This window comes from Micromesistius poutassou (genome assembly GCF_964030765.1).
Source record: "Micromesistius poutassou genome assembly, chromosome: 6".
Lineage (NCBI taxonomy): Eukaryota > Metazoa > Chordata > Actinopteri > Gadiformes > Gadidae > Micromesistius > Micromesistius poutassou.
Window position 1 is genome coordinate 19,438,137 of NC_140276.1, and position 16,814 is coordinate 19,454,950.

Sequence of the window (16,814 nt, forward strand, 5' to 3'; positions counted from 1 at the left end):
ATTTCCCACCAGAAACTAACTGTTGGATTAATATTAAAAATAGGAGAACCCAATATTGCCATTCTCACCTTCCTGATCTCCTGCAACTTGTCCAATAGGAGCTCTTCACCGGTCAGTACCTGTCTCAGAACTACCATGACAGGAGCACAGGAAAGGTCACGACCCCAAACAGTGGGGAACACATTTATGCACACACACACACACACACACACACACACACACACACACACACACACACACACACACACACACACACACACACACACACACACAGGATAAAGTGCCAGCTTATCACAATGTTTAGAGATAGCAGAACAGTTCAACCTTTGGGTAGGACGCCTCGTGTGTATGGAAAGATTGCTAGTAAGGATGATGGTTTGAAATGTAAACTGTACCGACTGGGAGGGACATGGATATTAACGGCAGGGGTTGATGCGTGGGGACAGCGTTTAAAGGCGTTCAAATGGGGTCACCACAAACGTTACACCTGAGGTTGGTTACAACATACCCTGCTTGCCGCCCATGTGGACCTCTACCAGGCTGAAGTCGGAGGAATCCTTCTCCTGCAAAACAACAACTCTTATCAACACACACTCCCAAACACCAGGACACGGCATCAGATCCCAAAGTAGTGTGCACTGTATTCCAAAGTGAATGGTAAATGGAATTTAAAGGTACTGGCGTAGTTGTATTTCTTAGAAGGAGAAAAAGGGGTCAGGATAGGGATTTTCTTTAAATAGTAGCATAGGACCGGAGGTCGGTCATCAGCAGAAGTATTGCCTACATACATGGTTAGGGCCATAGCCGTCAAGGCGCCATCAAGACTAAAGAATACATGCATATAATGTGTCCTAGACGTTATCAGCAAACTTAATAACCTAAGACGTATCCTTCAGAGGATAGATGGCAGGAAAATAGTGCGTAGGGAAGGCAAGAGGCAAACCATTCATAACCATTAGTATGCTTAAAACTTGCTGTTTATAACCAAGACATCATTCAGTCATGCCATAAATCACACATTAAAACTGTTAAACAAGACACAAAGCGAACATTTAGGAACAAACACAACAGAATAGTTGTGAGTTGTATTACACACATTTTTTGTATTACACATTCATTTTGAGTTATTAGGATATCAAGTTATTGTAAATTGCCTATTGTAATTTGCTGACATTAATGTGTGACATCACCTTCGACTTATTTGAACAAATGGAAAACAGCCACTGCCCAACTAGTGTTTGGTGTTCCCTGTGTGGTTTGGTTCGAGTTACGCTCTAAACAAAAACAAAGACTTCTTAGCTGTCAACCAATGGTATTCGTCATAAAAACAAACAAATTGACACCCAAAAGCATCAGAGATTAAACAAAAACAAATTTCCAAAGAAACAAAAATTGTTCTTCCTGTTAAACACATTTCCACACAACACTCTGCCACAAACTGAGCCACACAGACACGAGGCAGTACCTGTCGTCCTAGCTGAACGAGGAGCTCTTTGAGGACTGAATCTACAGTGCTGCTCCGGGAGATGGAGATGGAAGCGTGGGAGAGGCCAGTTCTGCAGAAATAGGGTTAGGGTTAGGAGAGACACAACGGACAAACAACACAGACACAATAGACACACACCCGATAAACGCAAAAAAAGTATGTCCTGTATTGTATGTCCACAATACAGGACATACAACTAAATATTTCATGGCTTTAATGACCCAAACATAAACCCTACCACCATGCTCTTCAAGATAAGAAATCGGCCAATTAGAGCTCTGTGGACAGAAAATCTATTGGCAGTAAGACAGAGCACAGTCTGTGTTTGGTTCATTTGCCCAGGGCAGAATGATTCATGTTTGCTCTCGCCCTCAGTTGGTTTGATACACCCAAGGAACCGCACACAAACAAGCTTCAATGTCCATCGTACGTCAAACTAACTAGTTACTCGTCCGGAACAGGTTATTACAAATATGTTTGTCAGTTGATGTCACGTTCCATATGAGGACATCCCTGTGTTCTTAAAACACTATGCTTACACAGCCCAATGTATACACAGTATGGCCACACATCCATCAACACTGGGATGCAAATCAGCACAACACAATATTAAGCCAAGAACTGCTGGTCCATCGCACATCAGACTTATCAGTATGTAAATAGGTTACAGGAAAAATTTGATTTGTTCTGCCTTAACCAGACCAACCTTTCTTAATTCAAAATTTTAGCTTGTTTTATGATAGCATTATGCCCATTTGGCGGTGCCCATTGCAGTCCTTATCCCTCTTCCAATCCCTCTTCTCTAAGGCAGAATCCTTAGGGGGGGGGGATTGAATATCGAGGGCCTGTGAAGCCATATGAGACTGTTACTCATGGAGAACTATCCCAAGGATACTGACTTGACAAAGCCATCTTTTTTTAACTCATTCAAACTTAAACTACATTTCCCAGTCAGTCACTCACTTGAGCCAGCAGGCGTAGATCTTGAGGACCTCCGTGTCCAGGGGCAAGGCCCTGAGCACCCAGGCCTCGGGGGGGGCGTCCTTCTGGGTGCCCTTGTGTTCCAGGGTGCCGTTGCGGTTGAGGATGTCTTCGCTGTGGAGGGGCTGCAGGGGTCCTAGCTCCTGCAGCTCGTAGCGCTGCGGAGGGTCTGGCAGGTAGAAGGCCCGCAGAGCCGCCTCCTAGAGGACACCCGCAGTACCGTCACGTCAATGACCGCTACAACGCGCGTCTCGTACGGTCAGAACCAGGGACGGGCATAGTCCGTGATCCAGCACTGATTGTTAGGAATTTTGTCGATCACGTGATTTCTTTTTCGATCAAAAGGAGGTTGTGTTGCATAGTGCGAGTGTGAGAATGGTTCCTATGGGAATTGGAATACAGATTTTGTCTTTTTGAATTGTTTCCAAACGTTTAAGAGCGCCATAGGTTCATTGTTCGAGTGCCGCATAGGCCTACATTTATTATTTTCAAGTAGTTGTTCACTTATGATTATTGTTGGAGATAAGTTCTTCTTCTTCAGATTTAGTCTTTTTGAATTGTTTGTGTTTAAGAGCGCATTGTTCTTAGTTAGTGTAGACGCAGAGAAACCCTTTGATAGTGTCAATTGGACTTATTTATATAAGGTGTTAGAAAGATTTGGTTTCAATGAGAAGTCTGTCCAGTGTATTAAGGCATTATATCAAGAACCGACTGCTAGGATCAAGGTGAATGGTAGTCTCACAGACACCTTTTGTCTGGGAAGGTCTACAAGACAGGGGTGTAGTCTCTCTCCAACTCTCTTTGCGATATTCATAGAGCCATTGGCACAGGCGATAAGACAGAACCAGGACATCAAAGGGGTGGAGGTGAATGGTAGAGAACATAAGATAGGGCTGTTCGCAGATGATGTGGTAGCCTACTTGGAGCGACCCAGTGAGTCCCTTCATGCTTTGATGAATCTACTGGAGGAGTATGGATATTACTCAGGATACAAACTTAACGTTACCAAAACACAGATCTTGGCCATAAACTATGCCCCTACACCAGAGTTAGAAGAGAAATACAAAATTAAGTGGAATTCAGAAACAATTAGATATTTGGGAGTGAACATCACACGGGGAGTGGGGAAGTTATATACTGCAAATTACATTCTGATTAATCAGGAACTCAGACGGGATATAGGAAGATGGTCAATACTACAATTAGATCTTAGTTCAAGGATAGAAATAATTAAGATGAATGTATTACCGAGGCTACTGTACCTGTTCCAAACTATGCCAGTAATGATACCACAGAAACAGTTCATGGAGTGTGATAGATGGATATCCAGGTTCATTTGGGGGGGTAGGAGGCCAAGGATTCGATTTAGCACCATGCAGCTCCCCAAAGACAAAGGGGGCATGGCAGTACCGAAACTGCAAGACTACTTCTATGCTGCACAGCTCAGGGCTGTAACTTGCTGGTGTAATGGAGAATATATAGCTAGATGGAAGGATATAGAAATGAAGGTAGAGGCTAGCCCAGTACAAATATGAATAACCGATAGGGAATTATTTAAGAGGGAAGAGGGATTGTTGGACCCAATAGTTAAATTCACATTGTGGATTTGGTACTTGGTGGTGAGAAAGTATGGGCTACAGACTGAAGTAAAGATTCTGAGGTGGTTAACCCATGACACGAGATTCAAACCAGGAATTAGAGACTGGGGCTTTGAGAGATGGGCAAATAGGGGTATTACAGCAATATGTACACTAGTTGAGAGGGGGGAAATGCAGAGTTTTCAGGCTTTAAGGGAGAAATTTGATTTGGAGGCAAACAAACTTTTTAGATATTTTCAGGTGAACGATTATTATTTAAAAGAAATAAAGTTAGAAGAACCCAAAGAACAGAATATGATTATTAAAATAATGATAAATGCATATGAAGGAAGAAAATGTAGAGTAATCTCAGCTCTATACCTCATAGCTCTTGGTGCCAGTGGGAGTAATTCAACTGTCTATATTAAAGAAAAATGGGAAAAAGAGCTTGGAGTAGAAATAACAGAAGATGACTGGTATAATGTGTGCAGGGGTCAACACTCAGCCACTGGTTCTAGGGTATGGCGAAGATTTGGGTGGAAGAACATTATAAGGTTTTTCATAACGCCAAAGATTAAGGGGAGATACGCACCAGGTCAGAATTCATGTTGGAGGTTGTGTGGTCAAGCGGACCATACCCATGTGTTTTGGAAATGTCAAAAGATGGAGGAATATTGGGAGGGAGTGTGGAGTGTGCTGAGGGAGATACTGGGATATGAGATACCAAAGACTGGTTTGGTATTGTACCTAGGGAACATTCCACAGGAGGAGGTACAAGGGAGAGATAAATACCTGGTGAAAGTATTATTGGTGGCTAGTAGGAAGGCAATTACAAGGGCTAGACCCCCCAACTAGAGAACAGTGGCTGAGCATAGTGGAGGAGATTGATGATATGGAGAGGTTCACACATTTATTTTTTTCGTTTCTTTCTGGTTTTTAAGAAGTGTGTATTATTGTATTTAAATGAAAAATCCAAATAAAAATTAAAGTAAAAAAAAAAAAAAAGAGTGCATTGTTCGTCTTTTACAACCACCGCATTAGGCATCATGCAGTATTTTGAATTTTCTACCAACAGGAATTTTTTTAATGGCCTATAGAAAAATAATGATTAAATCAATAATTGATCATTAATTTTATCGATGATCGATCAAGGAGATTTCTTAAAATGCCCATCCCTAGTCAGAACACTGTCTGCTCTCCATGTAGGGGGAGATAGGGAGATTACACCAACCAAGGAGAAAAACCCAAGGCTGGGATATATAAATGGATACCTCTCATTCATCTGAAGCTCTCTGTAAGTATAAAGTTCAATTCTGTGAGATTACATCTGCCACCCTTTGCCGCCCACATGACTGGTTAACGAGTCCTTTTAACAATGGGGACTCATTCACTCCATGTCAGTCGATTCTATGTCGGCTCACATTGCATTTGAGCAGAATGGTAAAATTATTGTTTTTCTAAATAATATTAAAATAATATACACCGGTAAAATCTCCAGTCATGGGTAGCCAAAGTAATTATATTAACAACATGAATAACGTCAGCAGAAGGGGGGGGGGGGGGGGTGCTGGTTGCCATGGGGATAAGGGTAACATCAGGCAGCTCACCACCAGTTCCTCCTTCCTCGTTACTCGTGGAACCGAGACGAGGCGGAAAGCTCCACGCTTCACAGCATCGTCACCATCAAAGACACGGACCGCCTGTTTAGCTAAACACACACGCATTTAAGCACAACGTTAATACACACACACACACACACACACACACACACACACACACACACACACACACACACACACACACACACACACACACACACACACACACACACACACACACACACACACACACACACACACACACACAGGTACCTGACTCTGACGATGAGGTTTGAGGGGTCTCTCTGGCGGGCACCGGGCTGGAGGGGCCCACTTCGTCCAGGGTGTCTGCACAACACAACAAGCATAACATCAAATAACACTGTTGAGTGAGTGTGAGTGTTGTATCAAGTTCTTATACATTGGATTACAATTCAATATGTTGATATCTTTCTATTTTTGTGAGCCATTCAGAGTTAGACCTGTGATTGGAGCTGTGCTTGGGGGATTGTTTCAATCAGGATCTTTAAAAAACTGAACCAACGGAACATTTGAAAACAAACAAAACTGTTTGCATGTTCTTCTCTCGCAACTCAACAGACTCCGTTCACCCTAACGTTTATCAATGGAAGCAGTATTCGGGTAGTATCAGAATTTAAATATCTTGGAATCACACTAGATTCAAACTTCACATTTAAAAAACATAAAAATGTAGCTAATAAAATAAAATAAAATGTATCTAATTTCAGGCACATAAGACCACATTTAACAACAGATGCAGCAAAACTCTTCATGCACACTATGATCTTTTCACACATAACATACTGCTTCACAACCTGGTCACAGACAAACGTCTCAAACCTAAAACCCATAGAGTCCCTTTATAAACAGACAATAAAAACACTTGATCAAAAACCCAACCGTTACCATCATCGCCATATAGTTCAAAAATACAACCTTTTCAATTTCGAAAGCTTCAAATATTTTGCAGATGTATGTCTCTCTTTTAAGGTACCAAATGGGCTTGCACCTCCACCACTGCAACAGTTCATGGATCGAAGGGAAAGCGGTGACAGAACAACAAGAGCAACTCCAAGAGGGACTGTGAGGTCCCATTCAGACATAGTGTGTTTGGTAAAACACACTTCTCTGTTAGTCTTCTCTGTTAGAGCCTCCCATCACTGGAACAACCTCCCTACTGAACTAAGAAAGACCAACAACTATGTGACCTTCAAACTTAACCTCAAAAGATGGCTTAAAGCAAATCAAATATGTAATCACTAGCTTCACGTGACTAGTATTACTCCTCTTGTAGTTCTGTCCCCCATATTGTGTTTACTATATTGTGTTTACTTATTTTTGTATTGTAGTGTATATGTTTCTGTACGCAAGTTTTTACTACCATTACCTTGTTTAACAACCTGCCCAGGGACTACAGATGAAAATTAGCCTATGGCTAACTCTGGCCCATTTACACTTCATGTGAAAACTGATGTGTTGATTAATGTGCACTGTTCCTGTTAAATAAACAAATAAATAAATAAATAAACTCTAACTCAAGCTAGAGGGATTTTCGGTTTCAGAAATGCCGATTTCAATCTCGAGGAACGAGAGTTCACACAATCTCGGAGGACGACCTGAAAAATGTGCGTTCATGCCAGGCTTCAGAAATAATTGATCACACTTGGAAAAAGTGATCACTCAGGAAATACCCAAGATGTCATTGCTATTTCAGTGCTTTGCAGGGTTATCTCGCTGCTAACCTGCTATGGCCCAGGTTTGCTCCAGGTAAGGCTCACATCATAAATTGCCATGGTAACTGAAGTGAGAATAATCAAATCTTCAGAAAATGCTGGCCTCGCCCTAATTCTTGGAGTCCAGCTTTTTGAAACCGGTCCGTGTTGCTGGATGCGTCCTTATTTTACTTTACGTTCAGTAAACACCATTTCTTCCAACCGACTTTAGTTTGGTAACAGAAAGTACCAGTATTCAGTAACAGAAAGGTATTCAATGTTATTTTACATTTGAAAAGGTGCTAGCCGGATACATATGAAGAGTCTGGCACTTCCTGGTAAGAGAAGACATGGGCTGCAGGTTGGATGAAGCAACTCTCAGGTTTTACTCTGCAATGAAGAGGATGTGGTGGAGCGCTGCGTGTTGTTGTGGTGTAGTGTGTTCTGTATGTACATGTAGTGTACCCATGTCATGGTGGAGCTGTGCGTGTTGTTGTGGTGTAGTGTGTTCTGTATGTACATGTAGTGTACCCATGTCATGGTGGAGCTGTGCGTGTTGTTGTGGTGTAGTGTGTTCTGTATGTACATGTAGTGTACCCATGTCATGGTGGAGCTGTGCGTGTTGTTGTGGTGTAGTGTGTTCTGTATGTACATGTAGTGTACCCATGTCATGGTGGGATCCCTCTGTGATGCGGTAGCAGTGCATCTTGCTGTAGTTCCTGGAGCAGAGCTGGAGGCAGGCGGGGGGCAGAAGCACAGAGCCCAGCCGGCCCAGCTGGCACTCTGGGGACAGCACGGCGTAGCAGGCAGCATGGCTCTGGAGAGACCCAGAGACCCCGGTCAGTACACACACACACGCACGCACGCACACAAGACAGTACAAACTGTCAGTTCCGTTATGAAAGTGATCTACTACTAATATTCCAACCCCAACCCCACCGTCTCACTGCGGCCTTTTCTTTAAACAACATGCATAAAACACATGCCGTGTAACTCTGGTGGTGGTTGCCCATGGCAACTCCTTTTATGCAAGACCACACCACACCCAGCACACTGTCTGCTTCATAATGGATATTTCATAATGATATTTCCTCCTTGTGTTGGCAAATAAAGTTTCTGTAAAGGTTCTTTGGTAAAGAGGAAATGAGTAAATGTCAATGTTACTAAAAATAAAAAGGGAATTTGAGGTTTGCCCGTCTCCCCCAACCAGTCTGGGAACATAACTATGTATGCAACATCTCCCACACCTCCAAAGACGGTCAGCGATAAGAGTCAATAGACGTTTTTACACTGCCAAATATGCCTGCCTTTTTCCCGGCATGGTCCGCGTGTTCACACTGCCACTGCTTGAGCTAGCGCCCCAATTCACCCTCCCGGACCCTACACACATTGGCGGTTTCATTCTGATGTAAATGCAATTAGACGCTCCGCGGTTCCAGGGGCGGGACTTGGGTAGAGGTGTTGCTGTTGTCCGTGAAGAGTTTGCATTCAGTGCTTTTTTATTGTCTGTTAACACTACTTGATTTGATTAATCAAAGAGTTGATGTCTCTCTCACTCACTCACACAAAACCCTTGAAAATGGTTAAAACTATAGTTCTGTAATATGTGAAGTATTTCTCAAAAAGTTAGGGTTAGTCTCTCTGTCTATTGCCTGTTACTGAATCTGTGCATTTTCATTGTCTTTTAGCACTATACTTATCAAATAGCCCGTTACACTATTGTTGCAGTTCATTTTTACTTGCTCACTCACCCCCCGCCACTTGTAAATAGTTAATCGTGTTTGGAGCCTACACTCAGACGTGAACTCGTTCTTGCATGCGAGTCTCTTGAGTCATAAAAAAAATAAAAACATTTGTTGTATGCCAATTATTCTAAAGAGGTCTAGTCTCTGGCGCTCCGTGAAGACGGGGGTTTGACCCCCTCGCGTTCACACAGGCAAGGCAGGGAAATTGCCGGGTGTGCGCAGTGGCTTGGCGGTGTGAAAAGGCCTCGTGATAATAATCATTTCAGCTCCTCTAGCTGGTTGTCAATACAAAGTCCCTCTGGACAAAAAGAACACCTGTTCAATTTATTTTAACATCCATATTTTAACTCCAACGAAACGTACATTTACTTTGATGTATTAGTATTTTTGTAAATTGTTGCCGTTGTTTTTGTTTTACGGTGTGAGCCATGTGTGTCTATGCTTTTCAGTCAAAGTTGTTTTGATGAACAACTTATAATGGAACTTGATAATTTGGAAATCGGAATCTCCAAACTCAAGTAGCGTTCTTTTGATGATGGCAAAAGGCCTTTTCTGAGGCCCGTGGACATCACGACGAAGGGACACAGATGGCAAGAGGATATGCTGTGTGTGTGTGTGTGTGTGTGTGTGTGTGTGTGTGTGTGTGTGTGTGTGTGTGTGTGTGTGTGTGTGTGTGTGTGTGTGTGTGTGTGTGTGAGAGAGGGTTAAGCTTATGGGACACGTAGTATTATGCCACATTGTGTGGCTCATTTCATATAAAAAAAAAAGCACTCATCATAATGCTCATACATAAGCACCGTGTTAGCTTTCAAAATGTACCAAAGTTGGCTTGGGTCGTAACCATAGGGACGTCCCACCTCCCTCCTCAAACTCTTAATTCCAAATGCTTTTTAAAAATGTGATAGTGTTGCTATTTGAGGGGAAACAGGGAGTTCATCTACACTTTAATGAGCTCAAACAGGAGGTCACCCACACGGTCATTGAGCTGGGGGGGGGGGGGGGGTCACCCAGGGTATAGAGGGTTCATCGAGCTGGGGGGGGGGTCACCCAGGGTATAGAGGGTTCATCGAGCTGGGGGGGGGTCACCCAGGGTATAGAGGGTTCATCGAGCTGGGGGGGGGGGTCACCCAGGGTATAGAGGGTTCATCGAGCTGGGGGGGGGTCACCCAGGGTATAGAGGGTTCATCGAGCTGGGGGGGGGTCACCCAGGGTATAGAGGGTTAAGGGTTGTATTGTGTGTCTCAGTGGACTGCTCAAGGCACAGGTGCAGCCCGGGTTAGGGATTCCTTGTGGAGTACTCCAGTACTACAGTAAGGGACTACAACTCCCAAGAGCCTCTTGGTGGTGGCGCATAAACAGCCTTCCGATTGGTCCTCACCGTGACGCCGCACCACTCACACCTCATACCGGCCAGGACGTCTGAGGAGGCGCAGGAGCGCCGGCACACCTCGCACCGCGCCCCCGACGGAAGGTTCCCCTCTCGCCAGTGGTGCTGGAACGTATCCTAGAGTGAGAGAAAGTAGATCCGTCCAGCGAGGAGCGTTACTCTCCTCAGGACGTGACTCTTTGGCTTTTATCATCCTCTGAATGGCGATGAAACAGTTGACACCGTTGTTATGCGGGCCGATACCCCCAGCACCTTGAGCTAACGATGTTTAAATGGAAACGGCATGCCAACTAATTCATAAAAAGGTTTCAATGCCTCGATAGTCTCGCGAGAAGGTCAGAGATCTCCCTGTCTACCAAACGCCTGGGGATTCTTAAAGTTAGTAGTTTGAGATGTAGCTAATCACCTTGTGAGATGGTGAGGGGAGCTTTTTAAAACATTAAGAAAGGGTGTTTTTCTTTTCTCGCTAATGTTTCCTCCCAGTTTTAGCAACGGAGCCTGTAAATCTCGAAGGCTGAAAAGCTCCGAACTCAGAGTGAGTCAAGAAGCTTCGAGTGGCAGTTAGCAATAACCATTTAAAGGGCGCCCATCATGTCACATGCACACTGCTCCACTGTTCTTGTAGTTTCACAACAGAGGCACCACACCTTGGTTTTTGGTCATTTGGTTGTGGGCGGAGCTACAGTGCACTGACAGGTGGTCAGTGAAGGACGGGTAAAGGAGGGGAATCCAAACAATTGGAGGAGTGGATAGGAAAAGGGCACATAAAATAAACTAAACCACCACCTGGGTGTGAGAGCAGCATTTTTAATCTTTACAGTAAATGTTTTAGCCCTCCTTTGAAATAGGTGTTTATTTGGAACGGTGACTCAGCTAATAGCGGATGCTCTCAGGGGCGGTTGGCCCCGACATGTCTAGACCGAGTGAGAGCCATCCCTTACTCTACATATTTTTGCCTTTATGCAAAGGCTTGCCGTTTCTCAGTTTTTTATTTTGCCTAGTTATATTTTTGCATTGTAAAAGGAGCTCTACTGTCTCAAAGGACTGACATTTCCTCTCCATAAACAGACACAAACCGCTTATTTTTGTTTTGATAAATGAATAGCCACAGATATTGCCAGTTGGTTAGTGTTTAGAATCAAACCTTTGATTGCAATGTTTCCCCTGAGCTCTGCTGTAGCCATTCACTTTGTGTTATATTATGCTTATAAATAACGAGGTCACAAGTGGGAGTGTCCACCCAGAGGTACGACGGGTCAGCCTCGTTGGTGCAGTCCACTGGGTGGACGGCTGGTCTCCTCTGTCCATCGTCCACTTGGGTGGGCACTCCCTAGTGCGGTGGCTAAAGTCTAGATTCAGAAAGCCTCCCCGGCGGTGGTAAACAGGGCCCTTTGGACGTCAGTGTGTGTGCACATGGTCGCACCGTGGGGGGGGGGGGGGGGGGGGCTGCAGTAGTTACCGCGGTCTGGGTCTGGGTCCCATCCCGGTGGCACAGCCGACAATCTGCACAGCTGAACACGGAGCAGTCGGCGTGAACGTGCATCTCACACACTGAAGTAGACACACACACACACACACACACACACACACACACACATGTATATAATTACTAAAGACTGTAGAGCTTAATTCATTTTAAATGATTTAAATTCTTATTTAAACCAGAAACGTACAACTCTAAAGACATGTTAGTGTCCGTGTCCCAGCCCACACGCCATGCCCTTGCTAGCTAAACACAATCGTACAATGGATTGAGTTGTAATCCATTGCGTTCAGACTTAATACAATGGACACACACACACACACACACACACACACACACACACACACACACACACACACACACACACACACACACACACACACACACACACACACACACACACACACACACACACACACACACACACACTGTGTGTAAACATGGCTGCTCTCTCACACATTACATTAACTAGCGAGGGCCCCAGCAGAGCTCAATGTCACTTGAGCTGATGCACAAAAATAACCACAGTGGAAATCCACTGGACGCCACGTGTGCGTGTGCGTGTGCGTGTGTGTCATGCAGGTGCTAGCATTTAATTAAGTAGGTACAACAGTATTAATATAGCACTCTTATAACATTGGTTACAAAGTGCTAAGTAAATCTTTCTCTCTATCTTTGCAAGTAGATCAGCAAAGATAGAGAGAAAGGAAAACAAAGACCCAAAGCACAGTAAATTGGCTGAAAAAATGGCTGATTCATTAATTCCCTCGTTCTCCACCTCAAGCTGGCCTGTGGTGAGCGACCTGGCACCGATTGGCTCCCGTGCATCACCCAGTGGGTGCTACACATTGGTGGTGGTTAGTGAGGTCACTGTAAAGTGTCTTTGAGTGTCCAGAAAAGCGCTATATGAATGCAATCAATTATTATTATTATTATTATTATTAAAAAAATAAAACGATTTCAAGAGTAATTAAGTAACACAGAAAGCAGCTTAGCCATGACATTAAAGGAAGGATCTCCTAAAAAGAGTGCTTTCTGAGCATAGGCTGAGAAAGTAAGATGCGGACGGCACCACGAGATGGAGAAATAACACAGTGTGTTGCAACATGGCAGACCCCCTTCCAGCTTTAAGTCTTGCATCACTGCGGCATATTGCTACAGGGTTGGCTCGTGCTCCACATGTATTTTAGCTGATGCAGGTTTGGTTGGATGCTGCTGGAGCCTCACCTTCACAGCGGAGGGACGCGTTCCCCTCTGTGGGTTTCCTACACACACAGCAGAACCTCTTCTTTAGACCGCCAGGTCCAAAACAGTGGGCCACCGGAACCTGCACGCACACGCACACGCACACACACACACACACACACACACACACACACACACACACACACACACACACAAACACGGCATAAGTAAAATTATCAAAAGTGAGATGCCGTAATGACACAAGCAACAGCAAAATAAAACGTAACAGAAGGAATAAAATAACATATTTTAGAAGTTGAAATAAAAAACACATGACATGATAACCAAAATAGCTTGTAGCGACCCAGGTTAGATTACAACCTGCAGTCCATTAAACCTGTCGATCCCTCTCTCCTTAATCACACATTCCTGTCTTTCTGCAGTGGCCTCTCCCTTAAACAAAGCCATAAAAACTTCATACAAATAGGTAACACAATAGCAATAAAAACCTATACACTAGCATTCTGAACAGACCTGTGACAGGTAACATAGCAACACACAACGTATTCTTCCTGCATTGTGAGCCACTTAAGTTCTTAATAACTTCCTTGAAATCCGGTTGTTACAAATATAGACCTGCATAACTTGCCTGGCCACCCTTTTCAACGACGGCGGACATTGCATAATGGTCTGGGATTTTAGGGTAGCTAGGCAGAGGAACAGCCGGGTCATTTAGATTCTAGTCCACTCAGAAAGAAAGCAAAAAGGAATCCTAATGAGGGACTATTCAGGAGCAGAAACCATTGGTGCCAAAAAGGTAGAAACGGTCCTAAAAACCCTCAATCTGAGTAGGATTTTGTTGAAGCAAGTCTTGACAACACTATTTAAATTGTTTGGCAATAATGATTAGGCTATCAAAGTCTGACTATGGAAGAAAAGGGTCCCTGTACATCCCTAACACTCTATCTGCCTGGTCCCAAATGACAGGAACTTCCTATGTAGGGCGCTGCTGAGCCAAGAGACGAACCTGCACCAAGGTGGGAGCCATGCAGGAACAGGTCACCCTCAGATTCTTCAGGCACTTCTCATGGCACATCAGGTTGCATACTGTAAGGGAGCAAGGTGTTTACAAAGTGAGGACCCCAAGGTTACACACTATAAGGGAGCAATGTGTTTACAAAGTGAGGATCACATGGGTAACACTAAGGGAGCCAAGTGTTGCGAAGTAAGGACACGTCAAGTTACAGACTACAAGGGAGCAAGGTGTTAACAAAGTGAGGAAGGTTACACATACACACGAATGGACCATTTACAAAGTTGAGTGTTTACACTAATGAAGTGTTTACGAAGTGAGGTCACATCTGGTTACAAACATCTGGTTATAAGGCAGCAAGGCATGAGGATACATTAGGTTGCACACTATAAAAAAGGGAGCAAAATGTTTAGAAAGTGAAGACACATGAAGTTACACGCTATAAGGAAGCAGGTTGTTCACAAAGTGAGGACACATCAGGTTACACACTAATGGTGCAAGGAGTTTACAAATTGAGGTCAAGTACGGTGACACACACAGAAAGGTGTTTAAAAAGTGAGGACAAACTAGATCCCATCCGATTAACAATAACACATCCAAAGTAGATTACATCAAGTCAATAAACAGAAAGATAAAGGGTTGCAAAACTAAACAGTGTAACTTGATAGAATAGGCTTGCATTGTAATAGCTAGTGCATTCACAGCAATGACCATTATTCTAGTGTTGCATTGTGGTAGTCAGTACCCACTGAGCGTTTGTTACAATAAAATAAATGAAGAGTCAACCATTAATTCACCATGGAGGAACCATGGCCTGATGACATCACTGGGCACGTTACCACAGAGCATATATGACGCATGTGTTTAAATCTCCTTCATCCAGTCTTATGCATTGCACGTCTAAAGGGTTTTAATGCATTGAAGTGGTGCCCCAATCCCCCAGCACAAAAACACAGTTCTCTACCATCGACCATCCATGCCTGTCTCCTGTTGCCATACCGACCACGGCGAGTTTATCACGACTTGACTACAGCTCTGATTGTGTGAGAACCCCACACACACACACACACACACACACACACACACACACACACACACACACCACCGCCTTCTCCTCCCACTCACCCATCCCATGTACCCCACTCTGCCCAGTAACACAGTGCATGTGCATCTCCCTTCATAATGTGCATGTGTGTGTCTGCTCGTGATGAGCCAACCAGACCCGAGTCCGACTAGCTGGTCTCAGAAGCCAGATAGTGCACGACGCGAGGCTGTTGATTTCCGTGACTTTGTGGCTGCGGGGGTTAGAGGGGCAGTGGAGGAGAGATTGTAGAGGGAATCAGGGAATTAGCCCCCCCCAATGCTGACATTTTCTCTCAGCGGACTTTTGAGCACCAAGTGTTGGTGCTCGACAGCAGCAGACACACATGCACTGAATACTGAACTCACGCCACCAGAGCCTCTCCATCCCCGCAGTACTATAACTATGACTGCGTGTGCAGCTTACAGATCGGCTTTAGAGATCAGATGGATGACCATCCTCTACGTATGGTGGCCCGTACTCACAACTGTCGAGCAGCGCACCACGACCACATAAACACCAAGTCTTCGTGATTCAACCAAACTAGTCAGTTAGGAGGAGGACAACAACAACAACGAGCTGATGTGCAATACAGCCATACCTTCGCACAGGAACCCGACCAGACCCCAGATGAAATCGCTGCAGTTGTGGCAGAAAGTAGGCTTGGTGAGGGTGACCCGTTTGAAGCAGTGGCCGGGGGATCCGACCTGGTACCGTGACCGAGAAGAGGAGCAAACCGGCGACTGCTGCGCCTTCTTCTTGCCGTCCACGGGGCTCGAAGTGGGGCTGTCCGCGACGCCGCCGCCGCACTCCGCCATGGTCGCCCGCGAAACAAAACACCACTCACGACTTGTCAAGAGGAAATCGCTGAGTGTGTGTGTGTATGTATGTGTGTGTGTGTGGGGGGGGGTCCTTCTCTCTAACCACTTGTTAGCATGTAACACACGTATGTTCACACACCCGCTTTATAAAAAAAAATGTTAGACGCCGATCATCCCAGCATGCACCAGGGCGGGACGGCTCCGTCCGGACCGAGCCGCGCTGTGCCAGCGGTGGTGTCGCCGCCCGACGACAGGGGCCGGGCGCCTCTCCGCCGCCTCGCGGAAAGATCGGCGTTAAATACCGAGACGTCGGCAACTAACCGGATAGTTTGGGGTCTCTAAAGGGTCGTCGCGAAGCGCAGTAGATCCCGAGAGCGGACTTGTGTCGGCGGACGCATCGCTGTTCCCGGTGTTGACAGTGAATCCTGGATCCTTTCACAATCAGAGTCACGTCCTGAAATCTGGACCGACTGGTGTAGGGAGCCGCCCAGGTTGGCTTCAGCGTTTCCTCTCACTAGCTGGGGAAGCCCAGCCCCTGGTTCAACAAGTGATCCAGTTGGAGGTCTGTCTCCGGTGCTGGTGTTTTTGGTTGATCCTTGATCCTTGATTCGTTCAGCAATCGCTCCGTTGAACGAGTTTCTCTCCCTGCTCGATCCATTTCTCATTTTCTTTGTCATTATATCGCTTCTTGCGTTAGGCCTACT

At 45.0% G+C, this 16,814-nt stretch overlaps 1 protein-coding gene across 1 annotated transcript in view; it reads right to left on the bottom strand.

Annotated features, from left to right (window-relative positions):
• The window catches only part of dgkq (diacylglycerol kinase theta), a 26,450-nt gene extending 10,330 nt beyond the window's left edge, over nt 1-16,120 (bottom strand). Inside the window, exons 1-13 of the mRNA XM_084469050.1 lie at nt 15,891-16,120; nt 14,203-14,282; nt 13,218-13,317; nt 11,967-12,058; nt 10,499-10,624; nt 8,039-8,192; nt 5,916-5,990; nt 5,652-5,752; nt 2,450-2,667; nt 1,466-1,556; nt 1,191-1,274; nt 509-563; nt 69-130 (exon numbers count right to left, since the gene is read on the bottom strand). Coding sequence (XP_084325176.1) covers nt 69-130; nt 509-563; nt 1,191-1,274; nt 1,466-1,556; nt 2,450-2,667; nt 5,652-5,752; nt 5,916-5,990; nt 8,039-8,192; nt 10,499-10,624; nt 11,967-12,058; nt 13,218-13,317; nt 14,203-14,282; nt 15,891-16,107 — 1,455 coding nt within the window. The 5' untranslated portion in view covers nt 16,108-16,120. The remainder of the gene's footprint in view (nt 1-68; nt 131-508; nt 564-1,190; nt 1,275-1,465; nt 1,557-2,449; nt 2,668-5,651; nt 5,753-5,915; nt 5,991-8,038; nt 8,193-10,498; nt 10,625-11,966; nt 12,059-13,217; nt 13,318-14,202; nt 14,283-15,890) is intronic.
• Between the last annotated feature and the right edge of the window lie 694 nt (nt 16,121-16,814).